Source organism: Colletotrichum jinshuiense, chromosome 1 (assembly GCF_051148585.1).
Source record: "Colletotrichum jinshuiense chromosome 1, complete sequence".
In the NCBI taxonomy this organism is placed as follows: Eukaryota; Fungi; Ascomycota; class Sordariomycetes; order Glomerellales; family Glomerellaceae; genus Colletotrichum; species Colletotrichum jinshuiense.
The window spans coordinates 4,628,222-4,651,671 of record NC_139302.1 but is presented as its reverse complement, the minus strand read 5'-3'; the positions used below and the strand labels follow the sequence as shown (position 1 = coordinate 4,651,671).

The 23,450-nt window shown below is 56.8% G+C and overlaps 6 protein-coding genes across 6 annotated transcripts; 4 read left to right on the top strand and 2 right to left on the bottom strand.

Annotated features, from left to right (window-relative positions):
• Positions 1-1,627: 1,627 nt before the first annotated feature.
• Positions 1,628-2,554, top strand: EsH8_I_001209 (uncharacterized protein; the record flags this gene model as incomplete). Its single annotated transcript, XM_083268622.1, has 1 exon — positions 1,628-2,554. The coding sequence occupies one exon, from the start codon at positions 1,628-1,630 to the stop codon at positions 2,552-2,554; it is 927 nt and encodes a 308-aa protein (XP_083119060.1).
• A 3,181-nt stretch (positions 2,555-5,735) lies between these two features.
• On the top strand, positions 5,736-10,317 carry EsH8_I_001208 (uncharacterized protein; the record flags this gene model as incomplete). Its single annotated transcript, XM_083268621.1, has 3 exons — positions 5,736-5,927; positions 5,990-8,938; positions 8,992-10,317. The coding sequence occupies 3 exons, from the start codon at positions 5,736-5,738 to the stop codon at positions 10,315-10,317; spliced, it is 4,467 nt and encodes a 1,488-aa protein (XP_083119059.1).
• Positions 10,318-11,227: 910 nt separating this feature from the next.
• On the top strand, positions 11,228-12,162 carry EsH8_I_001207 (proteasome subunit beta; the record flags this gene model as incomplete). Its single annotated transcript, XM_083268620.1, has 2 exons — positions 11,228-11,368; positions 11,443-12,162. 2 exons carry the CDS (start codon positions 11,228-11,230, stop codon positions 12,160-12,162), a joined length of 861 nt encoding a protein of 286 aa, XP_083119058.1.
• A 377-nt stretch (positions 12,163-12,539) lies between these two features.
• On the bottom strand, positions 12,540-13,970 carry EsH8_I_001206 (uncharacterized protein; the record flags this gene model as incomplete). Its single annotated transcript, XM_083268619.1, has 1 exon — positions 12,540-13,970. One exon carries the CDS (start codon positions 13,968-13,970, stop codon positions 12,540-12,542), a length of 1,431 nt encoding a protein of 476 aa, XP_083119057.1.
• A 453-nt stretch (positions 13,971-14,423) lies between these two features.
• EsH8_I_001205 (glycoprotease family-domain-containing protein) lies at positions 14,424-17,543 on the bottom strand (the record flags this gene model as incomplete). Its single annotated transcript, XM_083268618.1, has 1 exon — positions 14,424-17,543. The coding sequence occupies one exon, from the start codon at positions 17,541-17,543 to the stop codon at positions 14,424-14,426; it is 3,120 nt and encodes a 1,039-aa protein (XP_083119056.1).
• A 3,852-nt stretch (positions 17,544-21,395) lies between these two features.
• Positions 21,396-22,872, top strand: EsH8_I_001204 (galactosyl transferase GMA12/MNN10 family-domain-containing protein; the record flags this gene model as incomplete). Its single annotated transcript, XM_083268617.1, has 3 exons — positions 21,396-21,816; positions 21,875-22,157; positions 22,209-22,872. 3 exons carry the CDS (start codon positions 21,396-21,398, stop codon positions 22,870-22,872), a joined length of 1,368 nt encoding a protein of 455 aa, XP_083119055.1.
• Between the last annotated feature and the right edge of the window lie 578 nt (positions 22,873-23,450).

Sequence of the window (23,450 nt, the reverse complement as noted above, 5' to 3'; positions counted from 1 at the left end):
CAGCAAAGTGTGTAACGCCACCATCACCCGCTGGGCCAAGCCGTGGGATTCTCCCTCGGTGAGGAAGGCAGAAAAAAAGGGGGAGGGGTGGCCTAGAACGTTGTCAAGGGTTTGATCGTAGTGTACATCATCCCTGCCGCGACTCCCCCGGCTCCATTTTGGGACTCCACATCACCTCCACCTTCGCCGGCTGGGCCGACTTTGCCGAAAAAGGGTTCTCGAACTCTGGTTCCATTCGAGTGAGTCTTTGCTTGCTCGAACTCGCCCTGGCCGGTCGGTCCAAAAGACGAAGGATTCCACAGGGCAGGAGGAGCAGAAGTTCCCTGGTTGGGGGGCGCGACAATTAGGAACGTCGGCCTACATACGTCCACCGGAACGGATAATGAGCTTATTTCACTCTTGCTTGTTTCCGGAACTTTTTTTTTTGTGTGTGCTCCCAACGTCTATTTCGTTTTGTTTTTTTGGGATTACGACGGCGATTGAGCTTTAGGGGGAGAGGGGGGACGACAACTCATCTGGCCAATCTCTCGCTCAGGGGTGGACGCTGCTATATGCGCGCAGACTGCAGAGGGAAAATTGCTCGCTCTCCCCAACCCGAAATGATTGGATGAACCGACAAAGCTTGGGTTGGCCACTGCGATGTTTCAATTCCCGATCGTTGCCTTCTCCCCCACCTCTATGTGTAATAGGTTCGTCGGATTATTGTCATGGTGCGGGAAGGGAAACAAGCGGCCCACGTGAAGGTTGTTTAGAGTAGAAGATGGAGGTGATATATCGCAGTCGGTATATGGGACGCAGCATGTGTGATGTTGAGCAGGCTGAACGTCGGGCAAGGGGAGAGCTGCAGCCCTCAGCCCCTAGATCGTCGGCGTTGCAACCCTGCCCTCGCTCCCCGTCTCCTCTGGTGCCATCCATATATCCTCGAGACGGAAAGAGTCGAGACTGTCATCGGAGGGGCGGTTTCCTGTACTTGTTTTTTACCCCTTCACTCTCATTTGCTGCGTTCTGCGTTTTGTTTGCGCGCAATGCCCACCCCTACGAGTTCCCACCCCCGCTGGATCCTGGCACCTCGACAAAAATCCACCCCGGTCGATTTTTAGATGACGATGGAGCCACTCTCTGGCCACGAGCAGCAGGCATGCCTGCTAATGGCACCTCGGCCCCGGGAAAGGGCCAGCAAGAGTTCTGCTTTTGCGTTCCGTCCTGCATGTTGCTGGCCGATGAGCCGATCTGACAAAAGAGGGCGCCGCGGTAGGATGGCGGCGGCGGCACAGAGAAAACTCGCGCAGCGTTTTGTTATTTCATTTTAGTTTAGGTTTTCTTCCGTCAGTCCTGCAGGATTGAGTAAGATTAATAAGATAAAGGCCGTCTGCCCTCCTCGGGCTCCCCAAGTCCTGTTCGTGTCTGTTGTGCTCCCGAACCTCTTGTCTCCTCATCCACGCTGGTCTGGAACTGTTGTTGCTGCTGCCCCCTTCGTGGCTTGTCACTCCTTCACTTGTTGATACTGTTCCGTCATTACCCAAAGCAACCGAGCTTGTCTCTGTCCAAACCGATCTTCATCACTCGTTCCTCCCTGGTCAGGAACTTACAGTAACATAGCGCTGCCACGTCTATCGTCTTCGACACAATGAAGCACCACATTCTCTTGCTCGCGGCCACGGCCACCCAAATGGCTTTCGCCAAGCCCATCAAGGCCTGCCCGGCCAAGTCGCGCAGCACCACCGTCATTACCTATACCGTCGGCCCCAACTACACGAGCGCGACCTTGTCTCCCGTCCAGCCGACGCCTGTTGAGCAGCCGGCCCCGGTCGAGACCCCCGTCGAGACCCCCGTTCAGGTGTCGGTACCCATCACGACCCCCGCGTCGTCCTCGGCTCCCCTGGTGGAGTACGCCGCCTCGACGTCGAGCAGCGCCAGTAACCCGGTCGCATCCACTACGCCGATCAGCGGCGGCGAGACCAAGCAGGGCAAGTCGACCTTCTACGGCGGCAACACCTCGGGCGGCATGTGCTCCTTCTCGACCTACACCATCCCCTCCGGCTTGTACGGCACGGCCTTCTCCGGCCAGGCCTGGGACTCGGCCGCCCACTGCGGTGCTTGCGTCAAGGTCACCGGCCCCAACGGCAACAGCCTTACCGCCATGATCGTCGACCAGTGCCCCGAGTGCGACGAGGGCCACCTCGACCTGTTCCAGGACGCCTTCGCCAAGCTCGGATCCATCTCCGACGGCATCATCTCGACGTCGTACGAGTTCGTCGAGTGCGGCATCACGTCGCCCATCAAGCTGCACAACAAGTCGGGCACCTCGGCCCACTGGTTCTCCATGCAGGTGCTGAACCACAACGAGCCCGTGTCGACTCTGGAAGTCAGCACGGACGGCGGAAGCACCTGGCAGAAGACGGAGCGCCAGGATTACAACTTCTTCCAGAACGCGAGCGGCTTCGGGACCGACTCCGTCGATGTCCGGGTGACGAGCGAGTCCGGCAAGACCGTGACCGTCAAGAGCGTCAGCGTCGCGTCCGACTCGGAGCACGAGGCGGCGTCCAACTTCTGAGCTGCGAGCGCAGAAGTGCCGTAAGCTCGGGCCTTTTATATCGGGACGTGGTTGTCGCAATAGGACGGCCTGCCCCGCCGAGAGCTTCTTTTCTCTTCTCTTCTCTTTTTCTCTTCTAAAAACGCTCACAATGAGTTATGTTATCTTTCGTCCAATCAGGGGTTTGGGGACATCACGACTTGGGTTTGGGAAACGGGGTTCGTTTGGCCCAGAAAGGCCCTGATAAACCTGGGTGCTGCGCAAGATCACAGCACTTTATCTTGGTTCGCAATCCTTTAAGCGGACAGTGTAGCAATAGTTCGATTCAAACGATCCCAATGGGGTCGATAACCGAAGGCATATTTTTTACCCACTTCACTCAGGCCTCCAACCTCAGCAGTGCGAGCCTCCCATATCATTGGGTCTGCGTGAACTGGTGGTGCACATGTGTGGGCGGCGGGCGTGATTTGTTAGCTTCAGGCTTGGGTGATTGACAAAAACCAGTCCTGGTCTAGCGATGTAGATGGCTTTCACTGTCGGCCGGGATCGACAGGGACGGTGCTGGTAATGGAGCGAGTCGAGCTTGACTAGCATCAGCCACTCCCAATAGCGACGCCAGGAGGGGAGGAGGGTAGGTCCAAAAAGCGACTGGAATCTCGTCGTACGCGGGACGGTCGCGGCATGTTGTTTGCAACAGCGAAATATGAAATTCCGAGCAGAAGAGTCCCTCAAAAAGACAAAGATGGGGGCTGGTGTCTGCCAAGACGGCAGCGATGAGTGTCTCAGTCTGATATTGCTCTGGCACAGATGAGTGGCGATGATTACCGGATCGGTACTGTGAGTATGCGGGCGCTTGCTGCAATGGGCTTGGCCGCGCTCAACGGCGAGAGGCTGGACGGCGTGCCTGGCTAGGCTTGATGCGCTGTCATGGCGAATGCCCGAGCCAAACATTGCGCGCCCGTCAATGACGTCGTGAAAGCTTTGCCCGTGCTCATATTTGATTTGGGTCGTTGCATCGGCGAGATATAGCGGCGACACTGGCTGAGATAAGAAGTCACCATTATCAAGGCGCGGCAATATCCCCTGCGCACCATCGGGCGCACTCCACTGGACTCAGCCTGTTTTGGGGGGAGGGGAAAGGGAGGGGGAGGAGGGGAACAGTCAACACATCCTGTTGCCAACGCTTCGAGAAGGATGCGCGGCAAGGATTTAACAGCCGGGATGGGTGTGATTCGGCAGCTCCTTTGGCAGCTTGCGATCGTTGGTCAGGGTGTCCATCTAGGTTTTGGGGGCCGCCTTCAGTGTCTGTGCTAGGACCTCGGCCCCGTCCAGCCGCAAGCGCAGGGCATGCTGGGTGCGGACAGACGGACACAGAGAGAGATAAAACCAAGACGACGAAGAGGGGTTGGTGCATGGGAATTGGGGGGGTCGAACGGCGCTGAGCACCCGAGCTCGGGGTTGGCGACGTGGTGTTCCCGGCCTCACAGCTTGCTTGTGCCTGACCTGGTGCAAATAGGCGCAGAGTCGTCTCCGAAACCATAACGACGCAGTCGGCATGCTCAGCCGTCTGTCTGGTCGTCATGATGAATTCCTCCAGCTACCTACCTAGTGTGTGTAATGGGAGCTGGGTATTGTGTAAACCTAAGCCGTGACCGGGCTGGCTAGGGCGAGACGGCAAGCAACGGATGGCGGGATGGTGGTTTGCACTACAGAGCAAGGAAGTACACCACTGATGATATGGTCAATTGCAACTGGGCGGCCATACTTCCATTGGTTGGAGTCGACGTCCGCTGCAAAAGAGCAGCAAAGGTGTCTGGGCTGGGTCAAGGTTGGCGCAGCTGGGGACAGAGACGCTACACGACAGTGGCCGAGATCAGCTTCCCGGGACCTTCCTCCCACCTCTGCGCCGCACCTCAAGCTCGGCGAACCTTACCAAGCTGGAAGTTCGGCTGCTCCTCAAGCCTGAACCAACCACAAGCTGTCCGGGAGGTACCTTATGTCCCCCCCGCTTTCTGTGATGCCCTGGAACCTTGCTTGGATGCTTCCATTCCAGGTGCAACCTTTCCGGGAGGCCACCCAAGCAAGCTGAGCACCCCTGTCGTCAAGCTCCAACAGCCAATCCCGCTGGTCTGGCTCGACCAGGGGGTGCGGCCCTGGTAGTGCTGCGCTACGAAGTAGGCGGTACCCCGCCCGCCTTCAGTGGCCACTCACAACCCTTTGCAGCGTCTCCCGCAGCTGAGCTCGCTGAGGTAATTGCGAACATTACGTCGTTATCCGCAGCTAAGGACCGTGGGCCTCATCACCTTTCCTCCACCAGGGAAATGGCGCTGAGCCGAATGCTGCGCTATCCAAGCTCTCGGAGAGGCCAAGGACCCTTTTGAGCCCTGCCACCCGTAGTCGTAAGGTGTTCTTTTCTCTGCCCGAACCCCAAGGAGCCTGGAGAAGTCTCGGTCCAAGGCCATGCCGCCCGGCCTTCCTCCCCCCGGCCTCTGTCTGCCCGTTGGAGCTGCTGCTGTCGCAATCTTGCCCAGTCGCACTGGCACTGACAGCTGTATCCGTAGTGTACATAGTAATACACCAGTACCAGCCAGTACCTTGCTTGCCTTGCACATCTACACTATGTAATTGCGGATACCTACACTCACCAGGCACTTGCACCACCTCAACGTCCATATCCACATCCACATTCACATCCATGCCACCACGGCGTTGCCGCTAGCGAGCCCGACGAAGCTATCTGTGCCAAATTCCCTATTCAGCCTTCTTCTTCATCTTTTCCCCTTCGCTGCCACCTCGCCTTCTTCTCCCACCTTGGCCTTCTTCCCGCCTTTGACTTTTCTTCTGCCCATCTGTTTCACCTCCACCTTTTCACCACTAGTATTCCAACTACTGGCCGACCAGCCACAGTCCGGCCACCCTCCATTCACTCCCTCCCTTTTTCCTTTGACCCCCATCTGTACCTATCATCTTCTTTTTTAGTCCGAGACCCTCCCTGGGACCCTCACTTCCCTTCTCCAATTCTGCTACTTGTTCTCTACTACCCCCCCAAATCCCCAACTCGAACGAGACCACCGGTCCACGTCGCCATTCCAGAGCCGCGAACCCTACATGCGCCAACACGCAACCACGAGCTGAGCGCCGTGCCAATTGACCTCGACCTCCCAATACACGGCTGCTCGAAGCGGCGCCAGAGCTCGACGAGATGGCTTCTTCCCTCGAGAAGAACGAGCTCAAGGTCCAGGGCGTCGTTGAGGCTGCCCAGGACCCCGAGACCAATGTTTCCGCCGATGATGCCCAGAAGAAAATTGTCGAGGAGTCGAAAAAGGCTGGCATCGCCGCCTTCACCTTTGACCCGGACGCGAGTCCAGAGGAGAAGCGCCGCCTGGCCGCAGCTGTGAGTCGCGCGACCCAGTCACTTAACTGGCGACCCAGCTTGACTGACCTTGTGCTTGACAGGCTGTCCCGCCAGGCTTCCACTCCCAGCGGGCCAAGGGCATCTCCATCGTGACCGATGTACCTGATTCGACCGCTCCCGTTGCCGACCTTCCGCCCCCGACCAAGGAAGGCGTCATTGAGCTCGCCAAAGACAAGGACGGAAAACCCATAAAGACAGGCGAGGACCCGGAAGGCAACGAAGAAGAGCCCTATACACGAACCGGCTGGTCCCCCCAGTTTGGCTGGCCGAAAGACGACGTTCACGAGGAAGCTAGCATGCTCGATCATTCCACCTGGCTTGAGAGCAACCTCCCGGACAAGTTCTACGGAGACTGGTACCACAATGCCGCCATCATTGCCTTCTCCTGCATCGCCTCCTGGCTGGTTGCGGTCCTGGGCGGTGGCCTTGGCTGGGTCTTTATTGTCATGGCGGTTTGCTCGACGTACTACCGGACCTCTATTCGTCGAGTCCGGCGCAACTTCCGCGATGACATCAACCGAGAGCTGTCTCTGAAGAAGCTCGAGACGGAGACCGAGTCTCTTGAGTGGATCAATTCATTCATGCTCAAGTTCTGGCCCATCTACCAACCTGTCCTGGCCCAGACCATTATCAACTCGGTCGACCAGGTCTTGAGCTCTGCCACCCCTGCCTTCCTGGACAGCTTGAAGCTGAAGACCTTCACGCTTGGCTCCAAGCCCCCGCGGATGGAGCACGTCAAGACCTACCCCAAAGCCGGAGATGACACTGTCATTATGGACTGGAAGTTCAGCTTCACCCCCAACGACACGGCGGACATGACCTCCAAGCAAATCAAGAACAAGATCAACCCCAAAGTCGTCCTGGAGATCAGGGTCGGAAAGGCCATGATCAGCAAGGGTCTCGATGTAATTGTCGAGAACATGGCCTTTTCCGGCATCATGCAACTCAAGATCAAACTGCAAATCCCCTTCCCCCACATCGAAAAGGTGGAAATGTGCTTCCTGGAAAAGCCCACGATCGACTACGTATGCAAGCCTCTGGGAGGTGAAACATTCGGTTTTGACATCAACTTTATCCCCGGCCTTGAGTCATTCATCCTCGAGCAGATCCATGGCAACTTGGCCCCCATGATGTACTCGCCCAATGTGTTCCCTATAGAAGTTGCCAAGATGCTTGCTGGCACCCCTGTTGATCAGGCAATCGGTGTCGTTGCCGTCACACTCCACGGTGCTCAGGGACTCAAGAACCCCGACAACTTCTCTGGCGCTCCCGATCCTTATGCCGCATTGACCTTGAACCGCCGACAACAGCTTGCCCGCACAAAGCATGTAAAGGATACCGGAAACCCGCGTTGGAACGAGACGCACTACATCATCATCACCTCCTTCAACGACTCTCTCGACATTCAAATCTTCGACTACAATGACTTCAGAAAGCACAAGGAGCTGGGCGTGGCGTCCTTCCCTCTGGAGAACCTCGAGGAACTGGCCGTCCATGAGAACGAGGTGCTGGAAGTCATTGCTGACGGCAAGGCCCGTGGTCAGCTTTCTTGCGACATCAGGTTCTTTCCGGTCTTGGAGCCCAAGAAGCTGGAAGACGGCACCACAGAGCCGCCCCCCGAATCCAACACGGGTATTCTCAGATTCACCGTGGAGCAGGCCAAGGATTTGGATGGCACAAAGAGTCTTGTTGGCTTCCTCAACCCTTACGCAACGCTCCATCTCAACGGCCGGGATGTTCATCACACGAAGAAGCTCAAAAGAACCAACAACCCCATCTGGGACAACGGCTCCAAGGAAATGCTCATTACTGACAGAAAGAACGCCAAGCTTGGAGTCACGATCAAGGACGACCGTGATCTCACGGGTGACCAGGTCTTGGGCAAGTACCAGATCAAACTCGAGGATATCCTGGAATGCATGGACAAGGGCCAGGAATGGTTCCACCTCGCTGGTGTTCAAAGCGGTCGTGTCAAGATGATGGCCCAGTGGAAACCAGTTGCTCTCTCCGGTGTCGTGGGTGGCACTGGCGGCTATGTCACTCCTGTTGGTATCATGCGCTTCCACTTCAAGAGCGCACACGACCTTCGCAACTTCGAAACGCTCGGCAAGTCCGACCCCTATGTGAGGGTACTTCTCTCAGGTATTGAAAAGGCGCGTACCGTCACCCACAAGAATACTCTTGATCCCGACTTCGACGAGGTCCTTTACGTCCCAGTTCATTCGGCTCGGGAAAGACTCACCCTCGAAGTCATGGACTCGGAAAAGATGGGCAAGGATCGCAGTCTCGGCCTGGTCGAAGTCTTCGCCGGCGACTACATCTCGCAGGCCGAAAACGGCGAGTACAACGTGCACGATCAGAAGAAGCTTTTCCAGGGAGGATTGCAGCTGCACGGCAAGGGCATTGCGAAGGGCACATTGGCTTACACTGTGTCATTTTTCCCCTGCCTCAATATCGCCGATCCCGAGGATGAAGAGGAGGAAGCTGCCGCAGCCGAGAAGGCGCTTGAGGATGCTCCTCGGTCCACGGAGGCTGGCAAGTTCAGCGCTCTTGAACCGAAGAAGGACGGAGCCGACCTGGAGGTCGGTCGGCCAAAGACCCCGGTAACACCGGTCACACCGACGCTGTCCAGAAAATCCAAAGACGAGAGCGGGCCGCCTAAGATCCGGCTTACCCCTCAGGAGCTTCTCAAGTACGAGTCTGGCCTCCTCATCTTCAAGCTTATGGAGGCAGAAATGCCAGAGCACAATACGCATGTGGAAGTGTGGGTCGACGACATGGCCTTCCCCTCATACACCTCATCGGTAGCCAAACACAAGAAGCACACGTTTGAGGAAATAGGCGACTGCTTCATTCGAGAGCTCGATTTCTCTCGCTTGACTCTCAAGGTTCGCGAGAAGGGCGACAAGGTTGAGGGCAGCCAAAAAGACAAAGATCACACGATTGCCAAGTTGCAGGGAAACACTTTGGACACGCTGAAGCAGTGCTTGGTGAGTGCCTTGACCGCACTGGACATGCGACGAGTCACACTAACTGGTATTAGAATAACCCCACAACTCTCAAGCTGAAAGACAAGGAAAACAGGCCAAGCAGTGTCAAAGTAAGCCTCAAGTATATTCCCGTCAAGATGCAACTGGATCCGAGCGAGAGTATAAACAACATGGGCACTCTGCGTGTGGATGTCCTGGACGCCCAGGACCTGCCCTCGGCGGACTCCAACGGCAAGAGCGACCCGTACTGCAAGTTCGAGCTCAACGGCGAGGATGTGTACAAGACCAAGGTCCAAAAGAAGACCTTGCATCCCGCCTGGAACGAGTTTTTCGAGGTCCCTGTTCCATCGAGGACAGCTGCCAAGTTCAAGGTCACAGTGTGGGATTACGACTTCGCTGATAAGCCGGACTTCCTCGGAGCGGCCGACATCAATCTTGAGCAGCTGGACCCCTTCAGGCCAAGTGAAAGTCGATTGCTTCTCGACGGCAAGTCGGGCACGGTGAGATTGAGGATGCTCTTCCGGCCTTCGTACGTCACCCGAACACGTCAAGGTACATCTACTTTCTCTGGCACATTTGCGGCACCAGGAAGAATCGTCACTGGCATTGCAGGCGCACCCATAAAGGTTGGCAGTACAGTCGGCCACGGCGTGGGGAGGGGCGCGTCGTTCCTCAAGCGCGGCTTGTTCTCGAAGAAGGATGACGACTCTGACGGACCTTCGTCAAGTCTCACTGATATCCCAACCATCGTCGAGAACGGCAATAGCCCGCCTGGCCCGACTCCCGGACTTGGACTCAAGCGAGCAACTGGGTTCTCCACCTCAGACGGTAGCGAATCCCCTGATACGCGACCAGGAACTTCCAATGGCTCAACACTGGGCCACACCCGGACCAAGAGCAATGGTGCAGCCTCCATTCATAGCTTGAACCCGGGCAGCCCTGGCTCCGGAACCGCGACCTTCACTGTGGTGTCTGCCTCTGGCTACCCTCCCACAACCGATCTATACATCACCATTAACCAACTGACGCCTAAGCCCAAGACGATTGGCAAGACTAAGCATCACAAAGACGCTACTGGCTTCTTCAAGTACAACGAGTCGTTCAAGTGCACATGCACCCCCGATACCCAGTTCAAGATCGAGGCGAAGGGTGAGCACACCTTCAGCAGCGACGATGATCTTGGTGAAGCCCTGTACTTCGTCGACGAGACTGGCTCGGGTGGTGAGAAGGAAATCAGGGTCGGAAGCGGAACGGTTGTCATCAAGAGCAACTTTATCCCATCGGCCAGCGCCTTGGAGCCCGACAGTCCGAAGTCGATCGTTCGCCGCAGCTTCATGGGCAAGAGAGAGACTCGAAGCAGGGAAGGAACCCCGAACTGATTTAATTCATCAGGTCGTTGGTAAAGATATGATTTCCCGTACTTTGTTTGATTTCCTAGTTCCCTTTATTTTTCCTCCTTTTTTTTTTTTTTGGAATCAAAAGCTTTTGATCGCTTTCAGATACCATAAATGTTGTCATCGGCTGGCACATTTTCCTCCACTAATGAGTCTTGTCTTTTTCTATTGCTACTGGAGAGGACTGGAGTCGAAGGGCTTGAAAGGGCTGGGCGGGATGGCAAACACGAGCAGGCAGAACATGGTAAAATAGTCGACCGTTCTGCTCCTCAGCAGTGGCCTTTGTGGCAGGTGTAGGATGCAATTTACGAAATTCAAACTTGACCAGGAAAAGCAATTGATCGTTGTGATGAGACACCAGGAAGTGGTCAATGAAGGGCATGGCAAACCAACCACACCGTGTGGGCTAACGCTTTCCATGACTCGTAGAAATCCATTGAGCTCAAAATGTGCGCCTCTGCAGTAATGTATACCTATTTGTGTTTGCAAAATAAACTAAAAATCGAGTAAAGGTGGTATTGCTGTTCGTTTGGGCAGCTATCCAAGAAAGGAACGAGAGGGAGAAGACGATTCCATCTTATGTAATCACGAAGCATGTGCACAGACCTGATGGCTGGAGTGTACCTGCAGCAGCAGTTGTCCATTCCAAATCAGGCAACAAGGCATCAGTCAGCTACGCTGTTTCCCTGGCTGAAGCTGGCCGTGACGCGAGCATGGAGCTGCCTGAGCTACTCCCCAAGTCAACCTCAAAGAACCCCATCGCCCATTCCAACCCCGGCCTCGCTCAACCCTTCCACGACCACCACCAACACAGCAACCAGAATCAAATCTGCTGATTCTTCCTTACTACGTACCCGATAATCCTCGCCTCGAACATCCTTTTCTGATTGTCAAGATGGATAGCCTCGTGGCCAAGTACAGCCGCCCGGCATTCGAGCAACACAACGCCTTCAGAGACGATGAGCAGGAGGACCTCGAGCTCATGGGCGGTGCGCCGCCTCTGTCGTTGAAGTTTGCTATGCCCCCCGTCGCACATGTGAGTTTTCTTCTTACCCTCCGCCATTCGATACCGGAGATCGAGTGAAGCTGATACGGAACCCCTCAATCCAGCCCTCCTCCTGGCTCCGCGCAGCAACAGACGACCGCTCCAACCCCGACTGCCCCATCAAGATTGCCCACGGCACAACGACTCTCGCCTTCCGCTTCCAGGGCGGCATCATCGTCGCCACCGACTCCCGTGCCACGGCCGGGAACTGGATCGCCTCGCAAACGGTCAAGAAGGTCATCGAGATCAACTCAGTGCTACTCGGCACCATGGCCGGCGGCGCCGCCGATTGCCAGTACTGGCTCGCCTGGTTGGGCATGCAGTGCCGTCTCCACGAGCTCCGCCACAAGCGCCGCATCTCCGTCGCCGCCGCCTCCAAGATCCTCGCCAACCTTGTCTACTCGTACAAGGGCATGGGCCTCAGCATGGGTACCATGTGCGCCGGCGTCACCAAAGAGGAGGGCCCCGCGCTCTACTACGTCGACTCGGACGGCACCCGCCTGCCCGGCAACCTGTTCTGCGTCGGCAGTGGTCAGACCTTTGCGTACGGTGTCCTGGACGCCGAATACCGGTACGATCTCACAGACCAGGAGGCGCTGGACCTCGGTAGCCGTAGTATCCTGGCCGCGACGCACCGCGACGCCTACTCTGGTGGTTTCATCAACTTGTACCACGTCAAGGAGGAGGGCTGGGTCAAGCACGGCTTCAGCGACACGAATCCCATCTTCTGGAAGACGAAGCTGGAGAAGGGCGAGTTCACCAACGTCACGGCCGACTTGGATTAGACATCAGGTTGGGAGGACCGTGGCGAGGAACCGCGAATAGGGTGGGCTTTACCCGAGAGGACTTCCTCTGCACCAGGTCGGCTTTTGCAGGACCGAGAGGACAATGTCCCTCTCTGGCGAGTACCGCAGAACAAAGACTTGATTGATTTCGTACATCGGGACGAATAGAATGGTTACGACAGATGACGGGAGAGCGGCTGCGGGAAAGAAGACAGGCTGCCAGGCTGTCTCTTTAGGCATCGGTACCCCCAAGACAGGGCACCGAATGTCCTGTAACTTGTAAACTAGATCATGATACAAGTTCATTCTTACGCTTTTTCTACAGTTTTGGTACATGTGATGTTACACTAAATACAAGGGACGGGCACCACGCCTTTCTATGTACGCCTCGTCGCCCAACCGCCAACTCCCAGGATCCCACCCTCCTCGCTCGCGGGGTCAATCGACCACTTGCGCTCAGGGTGCACAGAGAGGTCGCTTTCCCAGCCGGCCTCGTACATCTCCATGCCGGTCCAGGCGATCATGGCGGCGTTGTCGGTACACAGCGCCGGCGGCGGGGCTGTGAGCCCCACGTGCGCGAACCCGCGGGCGTCGAGGACGCTGCGCAGGACGTGCATGAGGAAGCGGTTGCTCGCGACGCCGCCGCTGACGACGAGCGTCCGGAGGGTGTCCTTGAGCTCCGGCTCGGCGGAGAGGGCGAGGAAGACGCGGCTGGCCAGGTGCTCGAACAGGAGGCGCATCGCGGCGCGGGCGAGGACGCGGCGCTCCTCGAGGGGCATGCCGTCGCCGCCGCCGCCGCCGCCGCCCCCGGACGAGGCGATTTTGCGGATCTCGCTGCCGAGCCCGTTGAAGTCGTAGGCCAGGGCGCGGGAGGCGGAGAGCGGCGGGGTGAGGGTCCAGGAGTACGGGGAGGCGTACGTGGCGATCTCGTCGGCGCGGCGGCGGGGCGGGGTGTATTCGTAGTCGTAGTCGCTGCGCTCGTGTCCCGGGGCCGCCGGCGAAGACGGGAAGGAGTCGGGGAAGGCGAAGCGCTCGAGGAGGGCGCCGTACATGACGTCCCCGTGCGACGCGATCAGGTCGGGGGGCAGGATGTGCCGCGCGGCCTTGTCGAGGGCGTCGCCGACGGCGATGTTGTTGGAGGAGGCGAGGATGCGGTGGCTCGTCAAGGACTGGGAGTGGACCAGTTGGGTGTGGCCGCCGGACACCAGGAGGGTGAGGAAGGGGAACTCGGGCTGGGCTTCGCGGCCGTCTCCCGGGCGGTCGAGGGCCGAGACGAGGCGCGGGGTGAGGGCGTGAGCCTGCATGTGGTTCACGGCCAGGAGGGGTATTTGCCATGCCGTCGCCAGGCCCTTTGCCGTCGCGAGCCCGGAGGCGAGGTTCGCGGACATGCCGGGGCCGCGGGTCACCGTTATGAAGGTGGGCTTCTGCCGGGGCACGCCCGCGACCGTGATCGTGCCGTTGCCGCTTGCGCCGTCATCTTGGGCGGCGGCGGCGTCGGCCGGCGGCAGAGAGGAGAGGGACTCGGCGACGAGGGTTGCGAGGGAGGCGTCGTGGCTGCGCAGGGCGACGGGCGGGTAGACGCCCCCGTAGGCCGTGCTGTCGGAGGTGATTTTGCGGTTGAAGTGGAGGGTCGCGCGGCCCGAGGCGGGCTCCTTGGAGAGGATTGCGACGCAGGTGTCGTCGCACGATGTTTCGATTGCGAGGGTCAGGAGGTTACGACGCTGGTGGCGCTGGACGGCCGGCGCCGGCGCCGGGCGGAGGAGGTTCGGGGTGCGCCATCGAGCGAGGCCTGCGAGGGGAGGGCGCATTGATGGGGGGTGTGGGTGTTCGGGACTAGATCTTAAGGGGGGTTGTGCCGGTTAGGAGTTTTTGGCGGTACAGGTCGCGAGAAGTTTGGGAGCTCTTATCTTATCGGCTGACGGGTTATTCGTGGCTCACCGACACACACCGACTAACACGGGCCTACACCGAACCACGCTCAATCACTTGGCGACCTTTTGGGACTCTGCAATCGATCACTTCGCCCAATACGCCAAAGATCATTGAAATTGGTTTACCGAGTTTGTATGGACATGTGTTCATGTGAAGAGGTATTTTGTATTATAACACTTTGCAGATACTAGCTGCTATGCATTTTAAATTCCCGCCCCGCCCCTCCAGCTGTGCCATGCAATACTAATGCTGTTATTGCCCAATGCCCAAATTCCGTAGCCATATCCATACAAGTAGCCAATTCATATAACCATGTTACCTGTTACTCATCAGTTGCCACTGTCTCTTCTGGCAATAAAATTCACCCACTCGCAGCGGCAACCACCGGTGCCGCCGTCGAACCCCCCAAAAGACGCATTCTTGTCCTTGCGCGGGTTCACCGTCGTGCCCCCGAAGCCGATATCATTGGGCAGCAGCTTCGGGCTACTCGTGTCTATTCCCTGGCGGTCGTTGACCGGCCAGTGCCACACAAACTTCTCGCCCGACTGCCCGCCATGGGTGTCCGTCTTGATCGTGACGGGGTACGGCATCGTGCCGGGTCTCGCCTCCGCAGTTGCGTCGTCGCCGTTACTTGTGCCCAGAAGCTGCGTGTTGTTCTCGGAGCGAGTCCAGATCTGAACGAGGAAGCGAGTCTGCGACCACGTCACGAGGAACTTGGCTTCGTTCCTGCGCGAGCCGCCGTCTTTGTCGAGGGGGACGTTGCTCTCGCCTTCGGTGCCGTTGAGAGTGGTGACGGACTTGAGGTATATGGTGCGCTTGAAGTAGGTGTAGAAGCCGTAGTGCTCCGTGGGCAGGCCGCGGTCGTACAGACGGACGGGCTGCTGGACAGCGCGAGGGAAAAGCTGGGCCGGGGCACCAGTCCCGTCCGCGTCGAGATCGGGAGGCGGTAGAGGGATCGTGAAATCCCCCGAGGATTCTCCCGAGGCCTGGCGCTTGTTCAGAACATTTGGGCCGACCGTTTCGTTTGCCGATTTCAGGATGCTGAGGTAGAATGGAGTCGGTTCGCCAGCCTTTTCGTCGGAGACGATGTCGTCCGTAGTGTTGCCGAGAAAGTACATTTCCTCGAACAACGGGGGGGAAGGGCTAGGAGTAAACGCAGAGCTCTGCCTCCGGATATATGATCCAGCCCTAGCTATGATCCCGCCAATGTTCGAGTCTCGCTTACCGGAGGTAGATCCGGGGCGAGGGGGCTCTCCGTTGGGGACATTCCACAGATTGCGGGTGTTGTTGTCCCATTGGATCTGCATGATAAATGTTGGCTGATTTGGGCGGTTCGGAGCCACGGAATCGTGCTCTTCCTTCGGCAGGGCGCAGCTCCAGACAGTCGAGGGGCTGCTGCAGCCGGTGACGGCCGCAGTGTTGTCCGGGCCAACCATGGAGAGAACCCCAGTCGGCATCGGAGGAAAGTTGGTTAGGTTCACAAAGATGCTGTCCACCGGCGCGGAGCCGTTGTTTCGGGGTATGAGCGTGACGCAGAGAACGATAATCAGAATGCTCAGTGCAAGACTAGCCCCGCACACCCCGAGGCACACACGTCTTCTCTTTCGGCCCTCACGGCCGCTACGGCCGTAGCATCCACTTGCGGGGATACACCAGCGGCCCTTCCAGAAGCCTCCAACCCTCCGAGCCGTCACCTCTTCCTTTTCGTGGCGTCGGCGCTGTCGTTCTACTCTGTGTGCATCCCCTGACGCCTCAAGGAAGTGTTCCTGCGGTACATATGTGCCGGCGAGTCTTTCCGGCAGACGAGCCTGGCCCTGAACAGGGGTGCTGCCTCTCGGCGCCGGTGTTAGGGGTATCTCTGTCATGTTGATGCCGCCTTGTGAACTCATTGTCCCGTTTATGGCAGGCGATATCGGCCCCGGAGACGGCGGGTACAATGATTGCAGCGGGTGACCTGCAGGGAAAACCGCACGATATCTGACGGCCTTTTGCTCCTGTGGGGGCGAGTAAGGAGGCGGCTGCTCTGAAGGAGCGGGGCTAGGTTCAGGAAGGGGGATCTTTTCTGACTGAAGTTGCCGTCTCGGAGTGACTGAGCGAGAGGATGATGCGGGCGAAGGGTCGCGTTGACTCATGAGTGGCGATGGGGTTCTCCTTGGCGTGGGAACCCTGACGATCGGCGTCTGCATATTGCGTGGTGATGGCTTTGGGGATGCTGGAAGACCAGGTCTCTGAACAACAGCTGGTTGAATCTCAGTGCGCTTGATAGCTTCAGGCTCCGGGTGCTTCGTTTTTGAGGTTAGATTGTTTGCTCTCTTTTCACTCCACCAGTCATCATGCTCTGATGCTTTGACTGGCTGTGATTCAGACTTGGGTGCGATGATGGGACTCTTCCTCTCTAGGAAGGGGGTTGTGATGTGATCCCACCAACCACGTGTCTGAGTCGCCGCGCTGTCTGGGCTCCTTGCTACCTCCTTGGCCTTTGTTGACTTTTGTCGGTTTGAGGCCATGCCGTCCTCTTCGAATAAGGTACACGGGCTGCCACCGTCGTCATCGTCGTCATCTTTATCCTTGAGAACAACGCTGACTACCCTTTCCTGCTGCTTGTACGTGGATGGTACAGATGGTACCGGGGGGGCGTCGTATGCGGCGCCAACGCCAACGCCAACGCCTGCACCAGTAGCCTGGGAATAAATGCTAGAGGTACGCTGAGTAGACTGGAAAGAAGAGGCGGTGTCGGGTGTGTCTGGACTCCAGACTGATCTTTGCCGCGAAGGAGTCAAGGGAGTGACAGCATTCGGCTTGGCTACCGCCGGTTGTTCGTTGACGTATTTGGGCGGTAGTTCATGGGGTGTCTTGAGAACAGCTGTCTGCGGGCTAATTTCCCTGTCGGCCATCTCGGAGGGCAGCGAGATACCAATGACAATAGGGCGGTCGTTGGGAGATAGGTCCTGCTCGAGAGGGCTGCGAGCAGCGCTTTGAGGGGACTTGGCGTTCTGATCGGAGGGCTTTTTCTTTAGCCAGTTCCAATTACCGACAGAAGCAGAGTTGGGCGACCCCTCAAGAGCCCTGAGGGCCGCAGCATCGACAAACTTGGGTTGTTGCAGGCCGAGGCTCTGCGTCTGTTGAGCAGCTTGTTGCTGCCGCAGCGTCGTCATGTCCGTCACTACTTTGATTCCTGCCTTCTCGTTCTGCGCCTTTTGCCGCTGGCGGGATTTAAGTCGCCTCAACTTCTGGACCGAGTGGCGAGGCTGCGAATATCTCGTCGAAGCCATCTTATTCGGCCTCAGCGGGCTGGGGGCAGCCGTCTTGTCCATGATGAGCTCTTGATCGTCATCCATAATGGGCGTGACCACATCATCATCTTCCCAGTCCTCCCAATCTTCCCTCTCGGTATCAGGACCATTATCTTGGTGTTGCCGCTGGGGTACCGAGGTCTTGAATGAAGACATGGTAGTGTCGTTAACGTCCTCGCTAGGTATGATAGAATCCGCAAATGAGAGTGTGCCCAGAATAAGTGCAGTGATTCGAAAATGACGAGAAATTTCAGCGTGAGGAGTACAGTTGACAAATGAGAAGCTTGTAGTTTAATGGCGAAAAGTGATGATGTCGAGTGTTGTGTTAAATAATGACAATGCGTGGTCGTGAAAGAGTTGAATGTGATTGTTCGAGTAGGAAGAAAAGAGGGAAGGGAATGAGCCCGAAAGGCTCGAAGGGATGCTGAAACGATCGACAACGAACTCATCCAAGTGGAATACTTTGTTTGTGAGTCGTGAATAGGCGCACGAGGAATAACGAAAGAGAAACCGGGCAACCACCCACCGAGACAGATTCGTTCTACTACGTTTGAAAACACGAAACAAGGAGGAGCGCAACAGCGCGGCAGGAGTAGTCAACTCCATTATATGACTGGTAAAATCCAGCAGACGGCATCTTTGTGCCATGGGTCAAGGCCAGGCCTCATGATGTTTGGCTGGACGACGCAGTTGGGAGTATGAGGTAGGCGCCCAGTTGGGCATCTCGAGCATCTGATTGGCCATGGTGCCGCTGACCAGCTCTTGGGCCTGCACAAGCGACCACCCCGCCGGCCATTCATCTGGCTTCAAATCTTGGAGACCTGGACGGCTCTGCGGCATGCAGGACATCCATGAGCCGACATTTGGCTCATCTCGTGCGGTCGAATCATAACATGGAGTGAAGCACGATGGCCAAGTCTGTCAATACTGAGTGTGGTTGCGGGAATGGAAACCGCGGAGTGGCTCACGCGGAACATGTCAAAGTGGCTCGCGCCTGACAATGTGGCTGACGCAGTCATTCCATATTAGCTAATTGACTTCTTCCCTTCCGTGTTCTCGCCGAGTGTGGGGGCCGAGACAGGTCTGACCCGAGCTCGCGCTCGGGAGTCGGGAGGCTGAGTCGTATGCCCTCGCATTCTCCCTTCTCGTCCACCCAAGGGCTGGACTGGCCTGGCCTTTTGAATTCACTTGCGGGCCCGTTTCTTCGCGTTGCCCAAGTACATGATATAATGGCGGTTCAACTTGACCATGGTGCTTAGGATCATCGCTTTTGTGAGAATGGTACGAAGGACGTCATCACACGAACTATTGGACAGAGTCAAGCAGTGATATCCGAATGCCCCGCAAGCCAGTCGTTGGTATGATGCATCGGCATCGCAAGGGATCTAGCATCCTGTCCGTGTGTGACGCTGGGCCTGCTGGAATTTCTTCGGACGACACGTAGGTAGCAGAGGCATAGGCTCGCGGGTGGCCCGTCGTCTTATCTTACCTTGCATGTCTGCACGCCAACCACGGCCCCTTTCTCTGTCATACATAGTAACACTGCGGTTTTGTCTTGGTCGTGGATGGAAGGAAGAGCGGCCCCGACACGTCCGGTCTCAGGTGCTGAGCAGGTGAACGACAGCATTAAGTGGCTGTGCACCGACGGCGCAACGGACGAGGGGGGTTGAATCGCAAAACTTGCCAGTCCTCGGATAGGGCGAGAGAGAGAGAGAGAGAGAGAGGGAGATAGAGCCAAAGTGTTTGAGATTGTTGCAAATCTCTTTGTTCTCAAGAACGGCATGGGAAGCTGGTCGGGTGCCTTGTTTACCTACAAACTTTGCGGAAGCGCCGGCCTTAAATCTTTATTGCTTCGGCGAGGCACTGGCCGTGGGGTATTGGGTTGCAGCGGATGAGTTGGTTGGCTTTGCTGGTGTCACCGAAACACCGTTGTTAATTTAAAAAACTGGCCCAGACGTAGGGAGGAGGGAGGGAATGAGGGGAACTTCGCCCGATCTTAAATGTAATCTCTATTCGGGAGGATCAAACACGTCGGGAACCACCTTGTTTGGAGTTGCAGCACTGCGCTTTTTCGTAGCACTTTTGCAAGCCCTACAATAAGCTTCCTGCTGGGGAAACCCCGTCAGACGTAAGATCACGCACTCCCCACCCGAGGAGACCAAGTGGACGCAATTCGTGTTGCTCACGCCTCCTTACGAGAGAAAGAGAGAGATATGTGTGCTGACTGCGAGACTCGCATGTCCTGAGTGGGCGGACTCTAACGTGCAGGACGCTAATGAAAGAAGCCGCCCAGCGTTTTCCCACGTCCATCCACTACGGTGTAAGTATCTCAGTTCAGCGCATGCGAGATCTCTCTTTGCGTATCCAATGGCGGGCTTGCCAATTGACCCGGGGCTGCCAGTGTGGGCGAGCATCCGCCCGTTTTGACATCGCCTGTGGTTTCTTGTCTTGGCCAAACTGCGGTTTTATTACCTCCTTACCTCAGCCAGTCATTGACATCCCTGGTGTCTATCCGTACCTTGGTTCGCAATCCCCCCTGGACTATGTCGTTCGCTCCCTTCGCCGCCGAGACTAGTCGCTACCCTGGCCACACAGTAAGTCAAGGTGCTTTTCGGGGTTTCTTTTCCCCCTGGTAATGTAGACTAGATCCTAGGCAATGGCATGGCTTCTGTCACATTTATTCGGATGATGGAGACATCATGCTTTGGGGTAATGAGAGGAGAGAGTTTGACATCTCGGGGGTTTATTGGCCTACGTTGCAAGTCTCAAAGTACAAAGGACTTGGCCTTTGGCTGGCGCCTCGGTATTTCCGCCGTGTGTCAGCTACCTACACATTATGGCCTCGATATCATATCAGCGGCCCACCAGAGTCTTGGCACCCAGGAGGAACGTCCATCCGAAAAAAGATTAGACGCACCAAACCCGCTCCTACGGGCGAGAAAACCTTAGCAAAGTAAGGGCCTCTTCCAGATGTGATAGAAGGTGGATGGATGGGCGTTTGTTTTACTGCTCCCTTATTACTGCCCGTTTGCCAATTTCTTTTGAAAAGACACGCGAGCAGCAGAAAACCAGACAAATCACACAAAAGGCCCGGCCCGTCAGACCTCGAGGATTCACGCGCGAATACCCCGTCCTTTCATCCGTCTCGATTCAGATCGACTCCTTTGGAGCTGTCCGCCCCCTCCTCCGCCCCCCGCGCCAGTGGCATCAGGTGGCCAAGTCGCTCTGCTGCAGCCACCGCGAACGCCCTCTCCCCCCATCCCCCAATCGGCCTAACTGCCAGAAAAAAAAAAAGACCCAGCTGCGAGACGACTCTCCTCCACTTCACCCTCCTCCCTAATATTTTTTTCCTGCCCGCACCCGTCCCGTATTCTCAGCCAACTGGAGAACCACCGCCGTAGCGAACCACCGTATTCCCTACACCTGCAAAGCGCCATCCCCTGCTGGGCCACCTATACAGCCTCGCCGATTCCCTGAACCACCAGAAGCCATTGTGCCCTTGCCAAAGAGGGCCCCCTTTTCGGATACGTCGACCCCCTTGCCTCGACCTTGGCGAACCCTTCGTGGCTATCGCGTTGTAACCAGACGAGCGCTCGCAAAGTGCCATCTGGTCACAACCCCCCGTAATCTTTCATCCTGGATCAACCACAGTCTTTCGCCGCCTCTTCGTCCTTCAGCGACAGCAGGCCAACACGTTCCCATCACCGACGCCGCTCTTCTGCATCTGGTGGCCTTGCAGTGACCATTGACGGCCCAGGCGACCGTGGCTCTTCCCAATTCCTGGGAGTCCACGGCCAGCAGCCTGGTCTCACGCCGATTCCTGGTACGTCTGTCCCGTATTCTCAACCCGCATTCTATCCCGTGCGTGGCACACCTACCTACATGTCTGCCTCCAAACCCCCGTCCTGACATACCACCGATGCAAATAAGGGTTGGACAACCGAATAACGGGACCCGCTTGCTGACAGCTCGTGTTCTCTTAACGCTGCAGGCACCCCCAACACCACAATGTCCCTCTCGCGCAGCCCGTCACCTATACCTGGAGGCGGTTGGGCCAGTCCCGGCTTAACCATCAACACCAGCGGTCGATCGAGTCCGAGAGGTTTCTCAGCATCCAACGGGCCCACGACGCCCTGGGAGACCGCCAAGATGAGGACTGTTGGCATGAACGGATACCCGTCCTTTTCTACCCAGAACCAAGGCTTCTTCACCCGACACATGCGCCGGATATCGAGTAGCCTGCCACGATTCAACAACCACAGCCCGTACGCCGAGAAGGAGAAGCTGGGTCGGGGATCATGGGCGACACAGAAAGTCCCTCTTGTGGGGAGGATACGAAGCGTCTTCGCGCGCATGGGCAGGAAGATGAAGCTTCGTTTGCTGATTCTTTTGTTGTTCTCGCTGTCGATGATCATCTTCTACAACTCTCGTATGTCATCTCTACCTCCGGCTGACTTGGTTGGCACCCGTCACTGACCGATCCGTAGCTCTAGTGTACCACTGGCGGAGACACTTTGGCGGCGGCCAGAAGTATGTCATCATCTTGGCGGCAAATGTTGGTGGGGGAGTCATGGAGTGGAAGGGCGCTCGCGAATGGGCCATTGAGCGAGATAGCGTGCGGAACAAGAAGAAATACGCGAACCGATGGGGATACGATCTCGAGATTGTCGACATGAGCACCAAGAAGCGATACGCCCACGAATGGCGCGAGAGCTGGGAGAAGGTCGACTTTGTTCGCTCCGCCTTCCGCAAGTACCCAAAGGCAGAATGGTATGTTGCGTGCAGACGCCATAACGTGGTTGAGCTAACAATTGCGCACAGGGTATGGTGGCTCGACCTGAACACCTACGTCATGGAACTTTCGGTACCCTTGCAGAAACACATCTTCAACGACCTCAACAAGCACGTATACCGCGACATCAACGAGTACAACCCGCTTAACATTAGCCACCCGTTTACCGACCCCTACCTGGACGAAGAGTCGCGGAGCCCCGTCGGCGACGGGAAGCCGGAGTCCATCAACTTGATGCTCTCCCAGGACTGCTCTGGTTTCAACCTGGGTTCTTTCTTCGTGAAGAGGGGCAAATGGGCCGACCGCATGCTTGACGTCTGGTGGGACCCAGTCGCATACGAGCAGAAACACATGGAGTGGGAACACAAGGAGCAAGACGCCCTGGAGCAGCTGTACACGACCCAGCCCTGGATTCGCAAGCACACGGCATTCCTGCCTCAGCGAATGATCAATTCCTTCCCACCCGGCGCGTGCTCCGAGAACGGAAACGACACACGTATCCACTACGACCAGAACGACCGCGACTTCATCGTCAACATGGCCGGCTGCGAATGGGGCCGCGACTGCTGGGGGGAAATGTACAACTACCGCGAGCTCAGCTACTACCTGAACCGCAACCCGTGGGAGCGCTTCAAGGAGGATCTCATCGCCGTTCTCTGGTTCAAGCTCACGGGCCAAAAGGTCAAGCTCTGAGACAGCCTCGACTCACCAAGACATGGTCCTGATGCGCCGTTGCGCATTTCACCCCGGGCCACCTAATAACGGCTGGTAGACCGTGTTTCTCTTCCAACGTCCTGCTTATCGATAGGAATACCTATCTTGTATACCACAAAATACGCATGCGAAGCCCGAAAGCGCGGAGATTGATGTCCACACGTCATGAACGGTATGAAAAAAACGAAGTGTACGCCGCGACAACCGGCGGTTGTTTGGACAAGGATGGTATTGCTGCCAAGGGAGTTGGTGTTGTAGAGGGATAGGAGTATCGGGCAGATTTCTGTGGTGTGTTGTCAAAACATGGTGCCTTCTTTTTCCGCCCATGAATCTTTTGTTACACTAGATGTTTGTTGTACGCCATGGCCTATGCAGAATGTATGGATGCATTGGCAGAACAGAGCCGCTTGGAAAATTTCCTGGTATCAAGAGCTGACGCCGGCTCATTGGCTTTGTGGCACAGGTAGCTTGCATTTCGGTGGCGTTCGAATATAAGCTCTTCTTTTTCTCCCCCCTCTTTCGCCATCAACTCGTTGCATACGACTCCGAGAGTGGCC